The sequence below is a fragment of the Malus sylvestris genome, chromosome 5, assembly GCF_916048215.2.
Source record: "Malus sylvestris chromosome 5, drMalSylv7.2, whole genome shotgun sequence".
NCBI classification, from domain to species: domain Eukaryota; kingdom Viridiplantae; phylum Streptophyta; class Magnoliopsida; order Rosales; family Rosaceae; genus Malus; species Malus sylvestris.
The window spans coordinates 32969993-32981367 of NC_062264.1; the positions used below are offsets into that span (position 1 = coordinate 32969993).

Genomic DNA, 11375 nt, shown 5'->3' on the forward strand with positions numbered 1-11375 from the left:
CTTTAAAGTGTATTTCGACTTTATTTATTTTTTAATCCTTAAGATTATTGATTCTTGTACGCGTTTTACAAGAGAGATTATTGCATATAACTGGTGATGGGTGAGATAGAGAGATGGAGATAAATCTCGGTTACACTCAAGTTTTTCTGTTTTTAAGCTTATACACGGAGTCTTCCTTCTACATAATATAATTCTATGAGAAATGTTAGGGAGGTTCTCTCAAAAGTGGAATTCTGGTGGATAGCAAACCATTTGAAACGCGATTAGAATTGTGTTTGTTTTGAGTCTTGGGGCTCAGGAGGGCTCAGGAGGAGGCTCAACTCAAAGGCTTGCAGCCTTTACAGCATGGGGAAGCATATGAATGGTATAAACCAGGTGCTTTGTTTTGAGTCTCGGAGCTCAGGAGGAGGCTCAACTCAAAGGCAGAAAAAGGTTGCAGCCTTTACAGCATGGGGAAGCATATAAATAGTATAAACCAGGTGCCTTTTTTTTATAATTTTTTTGTCAAACGATAAATTTGTTAGATTAGAAAATCAATTGGGTTCGAAACCACGCCGTAGTAGAAGGGCAACATTTCTCTCAACGACTGTGGTAAAAGGCCACTGGCGTATAAACCAGATGCTGGAGGAACTGTTATGTGCTGAGAGCTAATCTGTAAAGTCACGTGCGCACGTGATACTGTTTCTAGTTCCCACTTGAATCATTAGTTTACACGCTCATGCCTCCGATAAAAATCTCTTTTAAAGTTTTAATCGAAAAATCTGGTCCCCAAAATCGTTGAAAGGTGATGGAGAAGTGGACAGCACAGTTCCAAAATCACGTGTAAATGCTTGAGGATATAATACGAATAACTAATTCACGTATTGTAATGTGAGTAGAGATACGAAAGCTATTAGTCTAATCACCAGGCGAGGCCAAGTCATTGCATTGGGAAAATAGTGATAATATAGCGGTGGACAAAGTAGTTATTGGTCTAGTGGTACTTTTATTTCAAATATAGAAGAAATACTGAGTTTGAATCTCCATAGTCCCCATCGATAATACGAGAAAAAAGAATGGACTACATGCACAAGAGGAAAAATATTTTGTATATTGGTACTTGGCATTTTGTTACAGACAAGTAAAGTGCGGCCAGAAACTGTGTATCAGTCAGGTTCATAGAACTAGTGCATTACATGATGCGAATCGATAATTTCAACAAGAAGAAAATTTGATCAGGTATAATACAGACATTGCAATGACCATTCGCCAAGAACAACATGCCACACTTGAGTACCGAGGGAAGATGAGCGAGTTTTTCTTCAGTAGTTCATTCGCCCCCTCTGACACTGCCGTGGGCAGCAGCAGTTAACAACACTCTGACTGCAAAGTTTGCAACACATACTCATACAACACATGCCGGGATCAGAAACTGCATCTCTATCATCTCACAAATTCTATGGAAAAGACATGACAGAACTGTTAGGAGTTTGAGACCTTTCGGGAATAAGCCAGCACCATCACAAAATCTTTCGCAGAGGACCCGACAGATGCTGTAATTCGTTCTGGAGGGGATGCCATTTGTAGCCACAGATCAACTAAGTTATACATTTCTAACGTGGGAACCACTGGTTGCCCCATACATTTAATCTCAACCTGAAAGAAATGTTAATGAATCGTTACCGAAGGAAGCAAGCAACATATAGTAAAAATTTAACTATATTCCGAAGAAAAACAGACAATTTGGGTACTTGGAATGATTTTCCAGTAGTCTTTTCAAATTAAACCAAAAATGGATTGGCTTACCTCAGCTTCGCTAGTGAGGTCTAGTTTCCTCATTAGGTATTTCTGGATGAACGAGACAGGCACGTTCCCATCCCTGTGACAAAAGAACCAAATATGAGACTAATGAGACAATCATTAGAGAACTCTTCCCATAACAAAATCATTCTCGTATCTTCAAAATCTTGAGTAGACAAAAGTTACAAGTACCAACAGTGATGAATTTTGAACATATACAGTTTTTTCCGGAATGTTAAGATCAAACAATGGAGTTCATTAACGATTAAGAATGAAGCAGCATACGTTAGCTTGTCCATAAAACTTATAAATAGCACTGCAAAATTGAACACTTCATCATGCAATGATGAGTGGTGCACTCAAACATGCATTAGAGCCGTAAAGAACTCACTTTATCCTTAAGTAACTTGTCGGAATTTGAGGCAAGGGTTCATCTCCTTCCCTGAAACCATTAATTCAACAAATCAATACACAAAGAAAGGAAGAGCAACTTGTCCAAAAAATTCTTTAAATAATCCAAATAATCTTTCAAAGCTAAAGTTGTTTCTCACTGGTCTTCAGAAGCTACGAGTGAGAACCAAATTGGACCGGCTCTTCGTTCATGTTTGCCAAAAGTTGCATCCAAAACAGCTTGGGGTGAAATGCTTGATTCTGCAAATGATTCCCTCTTTCGTCGAACCCTACGCAGCTTTTTAGGTTTTACTGTGTCTGGAGAGGTAGGATAAGTACTATTCTTTTCCTCCTCAACTTTTGATTTCTCTTTGTTTTCCTTATTTTTGGACTTGCGAACCTGAGGTTCACTTACATGCACTGGTTCTACTTTATTTTCAGACCCTTGGGAGTTGGATTTGAGCGACTTGGTCCTATTCGCAACTTCGACCAAACAATTTAATGGTTTCCAAAGATCCAATTTCCCTTCCCATGGTTCACCGCCATCCTCAGTTTCTTTATTGGATACAGGCTGGCTAGGCTCAGCAGAAAAAGAACTCTGTGCCAGCCAAATTTGAGACCAATAAATGCATTGGTATATTTATCCAAATGCAAAACTTTCATTTAAGTTTGTGGAAATAAAACCTCATCAGCAGTTTAACAAATGCATATAAGGAAAGCTAGATAAGACAGAATGTTGCCGTCACTTACCGGCTTGTTATTTTGACCGGACTTATTTGAGGCTTCAGGTGAGCTGTTGCTCTCTAGGTGATCTTCTGCTGAACTTTCCTCTTTCTTAATAGGCCTCTCAACCAAAAAACTGGATGCTTGTAAAGCAGAAGCCTTTCTTGCAACAGCTTTAGTTCTCCTTCCCGTCATGGTAGCCTGGGCTGATACTCTGGGAGTGCTGACCACCAACGACGAGAGAGATCTCTCCTTTCTTCTAGCTGGTAATGTAACTGAAGGCATAACTTCAGGTGCACTTACCTTTCTTCTTTTAAAAGGGAAAATCTTAGCCCTTACATCTTGCCAGCTGTGATCTGGCCTGATAACCAAGGTAACTAAAACCATCAATATATCATATGATTAAATCAGCAAAAATCATGAATAATGGATGTGCATGCTTGCCCAATAAGTACAATTTACAGTTGCATGACAAGGGCACAAGGACTGGAGAATTACAAATCATCTGCATCTAAATCAAGAACGTTGAATGGTTGCAAATGCGACTGCATGCACATGGAGAGAAGATCATAAAGAATTACGAGGCATATCCATATCAGGTGTAGTACCATCCTCCTATTTTGTCATCATCCCACAATAAACTCACTTATCAAAGAACAGTTCTTTGCCAATAAATTAATATGGGGAGGCTGTATGTTGATGGCATAAACCATGGCATTGTGATTAAAAGTGAAAAATGAATGATTCTGCTTGAAAAAGATGAACGAAAACCAACCACTCCAAAAATTGCATATTATAATCCATTTAAGTACTTATTTTGCATAATCCGATGATAAGTTAACAAAATAGGAACCTTAATTTCTCCAGTGGAACACAACCCAGGTCTATGTTGCATATTGGACAGACTTCTAGTTCCTCGTCTGAAATCTTATTATATATGCACTTCCTGCAAACTGGAGAAGCACAAACAAAAAAACCAATCATAACTATTCTCTACACTGTACACAGAAGAAACTTACGATAAAAAGAAAAGGAGGGTGGAGGATCGGTCCGAGAAAAACTTCACGCGAAATTAATTTGATAAGCAACAGAAAACCCAGCATGAAGTAAACTAAATTCTTAATCAACGGAAAGAAAAGACAGCTAACGAGCTAAAGTAAAAGAAGCCAGTCTGTAAGTTGCGCACTGGTACGGATTTTGAACATAATTGCATGTTTGTAATTCTACCTTCAAGAACACATGACTTTAACTCTATCCATTTGTTACACACTCTCAGGATTCCATCCAATGAACATGTACGAATGCAATGCGGTTATGCAACTTAGGCCACTGCAAGCAGAGGCCTTCCGAGAGACGTCGGAATTATATCCCTTTTAGTCAAGCATTCGAAGTCATCAACAAGCATGTCAAATTGTCAATGAAATAAGATTCTGGTTGTTCATCAAATGGTTGGCAAATCCAACAGGCAAAGCTCCCCTCAGATCTTCGAGTCCAAAAACGTAAACAGAAAGAGAGAACGAGGAAGGAAACCGTCTTGGAAAACATGGAATTCCAAAAACCCACATCCCAAAACCAGCAAACGACTCAATACCAAGCCAAACCCAGTTAACAAAAATGCAAAATACCAATAACCCAGATCACCAAAAACACCAAAACACCATAAAAATCACAGCTTCACACTCCAAATTTCCAGAATCAGAAACGCAATCGGCAGAAACAGGAAAAACAAATAGTCTTTGGCACGAGGGAATGAGGAGGACTCACACGTGTGAAGACATTCAGATATGGTGGTGGCGTCTCTGAAGAGCTTATCGCAAAGAGGACAAGTCATGCATGCCGCAATCGTCTCCCTCCTCACTCTCACCACCGGATTCGCCATCTCCGACCCCACCAAGCCTCCAACTCCTCCCACTCTATAAATTCCAAAATTCCGAACTCCCCCACGTATTCACACACTGCATGTTGCGGCACGCACAAAATTTACGTCCATTTCTGCAAATCCACCTGCATTAGACCCAAAAACCACAAAAATCAGAACACCAACGGGACAACAAAGCAGGCGAAAAAGATGAGGAAAACCCAGCAAAATCTAAGGGAGAAGAAAGCAAGAAATAGATTATCATTACCCCTGTTGAAGCTGCTAGGGAGATTTGAGCCGTTTGGTTGGTGGGAAAGTGAGATTTGCGAGATGGGTTCGATCGATTTCCGAGTACTCGACGTTGGTTTTGATGGATTCGACCAGAGGGTCAAGGATTATTGATCTGAATCGAGAGGCTCGCTCTTCGTCATAAAAGAGCATGAAGTTTTTTCCTTTTTTTTTTTTTTTTTTTGACTAATTTTATTTCATTTTCTTATTCGAAAAGCAATATTAAATTGAAATTTAAAGACCAGGTTCAGTTGAAGATGGGGGGGTGTGACTAACGTGCGCCGAGGGTGCGTGCTGATATTAAAGTGCGCACTGGGTTATCGTGCACCCGACGGCGAGTCTTGCGGAAGTGTGAGTCTTGTTTTGTGTCCACATGTACATGATAGCGGGCGGTCGCATTTAACTTTTTTGGTATTTTTATTTTTAATTTGCTAAAAATAGATTTCACGTACGGAATGGACTGAGTCAAAGCTACTTGAAACCCATGCCATGTTTCCACTTTCCAATCGCCATTGTTCACTTTTTCACTTTTGTGTTTTACCGCGCAGTGAAATTAATGTGCAAAGGTATGAAGAGGGAATGATAATTCTTTCCGGATGCTCTTCGTGAGGATCATTTTCGGATTCTTTTTGTGAGGATACAATGAATTCTTCAATCATGTCCGATCATCGTAAAATGTGCGGTCGATTTTCGTCAGGTAGTACTTGTATTCTAATTTTAAATAAAATTTTTTAAATGATTTCTGATCGTATGATGTACGATGAACGGACATATTAAAGGATTCCCCGGATTCTCCAATCACATCCGTTCATCGTACATTGTGCGGTCATAAATCATTGTAAATTTTTTTATTTAAAATTAAATATAAAATGTACCTGACGAAAATTGATCGCACGATGTACGATGAACCTATGTGATCAAAGGAACCCCGAAATCCTCACAAAGAAAATCCGGCAAGGATCCTCATTCATGAAGAGCAACCCAATATGTGAATCCGTAGGCCAGGTGGAATCTTTGGGAAGCCTATACAATTATACAGAGTTACCACGATAAAAAATAAAAAACTTGAAAACTTTGAGTTTTAATTAAAATGACCAAAAAGTTTTGTAAGTAAATATATCAGAACTGACTTTTTAGAGTAAAAATATCATTTTCGTTAAAAATAAACAGTATAAAAAATATTTTGTTAAAATTCTCTAAAAAAAATTAGGTTTATACCTCCCTTGTGTACCTAGCACGAAATATCACTGTATGAATTGTTCTATCATTGGTCTTTTCATTGTATTCGGTAGCAACAAGAAACAACCACCAGCGTTTGACCTCTTTGCTTTTAATAAGGTGGAGCGGGGAATTTTTCTCGTATTTACTCAGAGCTTTTTGAATGCCAATTTTTTTTAATTATATTTTACACCCTCAATTTTTGTCCAGTTACAACTTATAACCTCATATAATGATATATACATTTTAAAAATATTTCAATTTCATATTAGTTATTATTTGATTTTAATGCCATACATCTCTCGTAATTTCTGTTGGTTTTTTCGTTATATGCCTGTATGAAACGCTGCAGGCCCGACAAAACATGCGCCACGTAAATAAAAACAAATAAATCATTTGTAATTATAAAATGGGCTCACCCTCTCCTTCTTCTCCAGCAACCCTTCGACAAGTCCTTCGCCGACGTCGATTGTGTAAATTAAATTATAAAAACCATACTTTACCCGCAGGGCTCAGCCACCACTTTCCCCAGCACGGCCCCGCGTCGTTCACATAGACGAAGAAACTATCGGAATTCTAGATAAATGTATGACATTGAAATGAAATAATAAGTAAACGTATAAGATTGAAATATTCTAAAAATGTTGTCGAAGTTGTAATTGAATAGAAACTTGAGATGCAAAATGTAAATTACCTAATTTTAAAAATATCGAGACCATTTCAACGTCAATGTCATACTAACACAACCCCTTGTAACTATTACTTAAAATTATACTCGCTGGCCGTCGTAGGGCAGCCTTGGGTTTTCAGAGGTTGCCATGAAACTCGCTTCACCGGAAAATTATTCGGCATGGCTGTTGTAGACTAGAAAAGACGGACGAGTTGTCATATTGGAGCCACGGGAGACTATAATTTAAGACGATTTATCATTTGTGTGTTTCTGTTCTGATCGGACAGTTGACATGGAACATAAGATCATGCCTAAACCAGTTTAAGACGATCTACCATGTGTGCGTTTCTGAAGAAATTATCCACTTCATGGGTCTCAAAAAGAAATTTCAGTTTATTAATATCATGGAGAGATGAGTTTAGGGATGAAAACATGAGATCATGCGTAAACCAAATTTTAAGTACACAATTCGATGAGTTGCAAGTGATTGTCCCCTTCTAAAAAATGTTTCCACATTCAGCATGATCTTAATTATAAAAAAAAAAAAAGCGTTATATATATATATATATATATATATATATATATATATATAGAAAGCTTTTAAGAAATGGGATCCCTATTTTTTTTTATAAAAATAAAAATTAGTTGTGGGGTCTACACCACATTGAATTTTAACGATCTGAATCGTCTATTTTTCAAGTTGTACCTCATAGATCATCATTGCAAAATATTAGCTAAATCAGAAATATTTAAAACATTTAATTGAGTTAAAAAAATGAACGAATAATTTGTTATATAAGAAACAACGAAATTTGATCTTGATAATTAAATAGACAAATGGTTTCGGATTGAATTGAATTTTTCCAAAGATTATCTATGAATTGAGACTAACAAAATAGAGGATTCGAATCGTTAAAATTCGAGGTGGAATAAGCCCCACTCCTAATCCCTAATTTTTCCAAAAAAATGAAGATTCCTTTGTATAAAGACGATATGCAATAATTCACAAATGTGAACGAAATGCCACCTAGACAGCCAGCACAACAATAGTTGAAGAACATGTAAAACATGTTAGTCACGTGCGGCATGCTCCTCCTCCTCCTAGAAGTGGGTCATAGCAGTTAAGTAACAGGACAATTGTGAGGAACCAGATTTGTGAATTAAGAATTAACATGTAATAAGATTGATTAGCATGTAATTAAAGACCATGACTTGACTTCCAGAACAAAATCTCATGCATATTTATCTACAAGCGATATTGGATGAGACAGAATTGAACACGTGACTCGGAGTGGAAGAGTAAACAATGCCCGTAACCAATTGAGCTACAAGCTTTTTACAATCTCCTACACGTTGATGCCAACGTAATCGCAACATTAAACTTTATTCGGTCAATTGCTAACTACAAGTAACCCCTTGAGCCAATGCTGCCTATATTTGTACATAACAATACATGATGATGATAGTTGCAAAGCTCTACTATGTATACATCTTTCCCAACAGATCAAATGGTATGAGTATCAAGATCCAACAAGACCTTTGTGCCGAGCGTACGAGATTATCAACAAGAAAACGGAGCCGCAAACTATCCCCGTGACGATGATCACCTAAGTTATGTTATGGAAATGGAGTTTCAAATGAAAATTTATCTCCAAAGAAGTGAAGGAAATTACGTGGACTGTGGCGGTATACGTACCCATTTGAATACGTATCCATGATCTTTTGCCCATGTATACGGGATGTTCATGCCAAATATTGCAGCCACCAAAGAACACATAGACAAACAAACAGTTCCAGAACTTAGGAACAGCTCTAGCTGTCACAGGAAACTCATGTTAACCATAAAAAAGGATATATACTTAAAACGTCGGCATAGTTTCTTTTTTGAGTCCCAAAGACATTACCTGAATTAGCTGATTCCGATGATTGTCAAGCTGCAATGAAATACGTATTAGATCAGACATGTTAAATCTGTGCATATTGTTAAAGAAACTACTGCGCAGGTGAAGTCTGAAATCAGTGTATCAAGGTTTCAATATCATGTGAACAACCATTACCTGGATATTAATGTAATCCTCTGTGTCATCGATGTATTCGCGCAGCTGGTAACAAAAGAATGAATCGTGTAAGTTTTATCTCATATAAGTAGAAAGTTAGGATACTGCAAACGTAGTAATAATGCATACCGCTGTCAATTTATTCAACGTGCCTTCAATTTGCATAAAGTAAGCCTGCAAAAGATAACAGGATTCAACTCAGACTTCAGGTATGGTTTGGCTGTACAAGAGTACAAAACCTGTGATAAATTATAACCTCGAGCAACATCTCAAGTTCCTCGACATCATTCTCCTCTTCAACTGTTGTTGCAGCACTCGCCCTGCTTGTTCTTGATACCTTCGAGCCTATAGTTATAGTAGGTGAGGCGAGAGACCAATTTGGAGCGCCAGAGTCGCTGACAGGTGAAGTCCCCACCATCTTTCTTGACAAGTAAAGGTCTGCCATATCATCATCGTCATCAAGAAGTTGTTCGAGTTCATCTCTTACCTAGAATGCATTATTCCATAAAGGAAATAAGTTCATACTTGTAAGCGAAAATTAGAAAATATATATTTGCCATTTTTTGCAACTTCTACCTTCGTGGCAACAAAAACAATACAACATTGTTAAGGGAATTGATTGCAGAACTAAATCAAGAAACAAATCCCCTGCATGACTGAGCATAAGAGGAATGCAGTTAAGTATTAGCATATGACTGGCGTTTTCAGCATAATATTGGTAACTGTCATACCTTTTGAACCCGATTTGTCAACCTGGTCATTGCACTCTTCAACTTCCGAACACGATCCAAATTACGACTGCTAATCTGCAAATAATTCCAGCTGTTTCAACAGAGAAGAACAATCTAAACAAGTTTTCCTTCTATCATGGATTATGAAATAATGTAATTAGGGGGCTTTAAACACTTTGGTTATGCAATCAGGGATTTAGAAAATAAATGAAATTCTAAGAATCATTACCTTGGAGGTCAGCTCATCTAAAGCCGGATAAGCATCAGCCTCTAGAACTCTAGTCTGCGCATCAAGAAAACTACAGATACCTTCTAGTGCAACTTCTAAAGCTCGGAATTCGAATGGGAATTCTAAATCATGACATAAACAAAACAACCAGGAAATTAAGTCAAAGAACAGATAAACAACAAGCACAAAACTTGGGTACCAAATTGGAAACATACTAACGCAACTAGGAACACGGAAAATTGAGCTCAAACTTCCTGAGCAACACTATTGACATAAACCGATAAGGGAGAAGTTTTGAGGTCACACCATTTTCCTCATCAGTTTCATCTTTTTGTACCCCAGAAGCGTCTTCTTCTTCTCCTTGGCCATTGAAATTGGTACTTGACAGAGGCAAACGCCTTTGAAGCTCCTTAACGATGGGAAGTACAGTATCATCAAACGGGTCTCTAAGCAGTACCTACACCAATAACAATCTTAACCATTTGCCTAGAATATATTTTACTTCAATGCATTTGAAATCCACTCATTATTCTCCTCACAAGTATACTCGGCTATTCTACTCTAATTCAAACTAAACTACGTGATATGGATTTAAACTTGGGTGCAGAGGAGGAGCACACTGCCTCGAGGCTATTTAGCTACGTGTATGCTAATTGTGATTAGTTGCTAGTTTAGTGCTACTTATATTATAACAAACAATAAGAAGTGTAAAGGCAAAGGCAAATAAAACAGTACAAATACACATTAATCTAATTACCTCATCCGCTGTGATTATTGCTTTGATGTGCTGCTGGAACCCAAATCCCATAAAAGCACAGTGTTTAGTACAAGAAAAAAAGCCAGAAGCAGAATAAGAACGAAAGGCACTTATGGAAATCTCACAACCGACCTCCAAATTAAGAACAATCACTTTCTCTCTGCCCAAGATTGTAGAAGGATACGATAACAATGGATCGAGAAGCCGAAGATCTCGAGCGTGAATCTGAACTCGGTGGATAATGGCGTGCTTGTCCAAATCCAAAACCGTTCCCTGCCCGTCATGGTCCAGCGAAATCCAGCTTCTCAAAGCTGCAGTTTTTTTCTTGCTGGCGGCAGAGGCTTGAGCCTGCGTCTGAGCAGTGTCCTCCGGCGCCGGGACCAGCAGCTCATCCCGGGCCATTTCCAGAGCTAACATATCTCCGATTGGGAAAAGCTGCTTATTGGGAAAGCAGATTAAGGAATAAGGGGAAGTGGGAAAGTGGAAAGTTTTGAACTTTTTGTGAATCAATCAATTGGGTTTGTTGGTGGATTGGGAAATTTGGAGAATTCATGGGATTTGGAGGATTGGGGATTGGGGAGGTGGGTTTGGAGGTTAAACAGTGGTGAAAACTTGGAGCTTTAAAATGTGGTGGAGATATTTGCATGGCTTGGTGGCTGCCGGTGGAAGTGTAAG

The 11375-nt window shown here is 38.3% G+C and overlaps 2 protein-coding genes across 3 annotated transcripts; both read right to left on the reverse strand.

Moving 5' to 3' along the window:
- Positions 1-1071: 1071 nt before the first annotated feature.
- On the reverse strand, positions 1072-5249 carry LOC126623444 (E3 ubiquitin protein ligase DRIP2-like). Its single transcript, XM_050292348.1, has 8 exons — positions 5019-5249; positions 4657-4896; positions 3746-3845; positions 2920-3253; positions 2331-2767; positions 2171-2221; positions 1786-1858; positions 1072-1635 (listed from the first exon to the last, which is right to left on the reverse strand). The coding sequence occupies exons 2-8, from the start codon at positions 4769-4771 to the stop codon at positions 1462-1464; spliced, it is 1284 nt and encodes a 427-aa protein (XP_050148305.1). The 5' UTR covers positions 4772-4896; positions 5019-5249; the 3' UTR covers positions 1072-1461.
- A 2942-nt stretch (positions 5250-8191) lies between these two features.
- Positions 8192-11375, reverse strand: LOC126623445 (magnesium transporter MRS2-I-like). 2 transcript variants are annotated; one of them, XM_050292349.1, is made up of 11 exons: positions 10833-11375; positions 10701-10733; positions 10250-10400; positions 9944-10065; positions 9715-9789; positions 9240-9470; positions 9113-9157; positions 8984-9028; positions 8831-8860; positions 8623-8742; positions 8192-8533 (listed from the first exon to the last, which is right to left on the reverse strand). In XM_050292349.1, the coding sequence occupies exons 1-11, from the start codon at positions 11115-11117 to the stop codon at positions 8447-8449; spliced, it is 1224 nt and encodes a 407-aa protein (XP_050148306.1). In that variant the 5' UTR covers positions 11118-11375; the 3' UTR covers positions 8192-8446. The 2 variants fall into 2 exon arrangements, with proteins under 2 accessions (XP_050148306.1, XP_050148307.1); XM_050292350.1 differs by having other exon boundaries at positions 10701-10730; positions 10833-11374.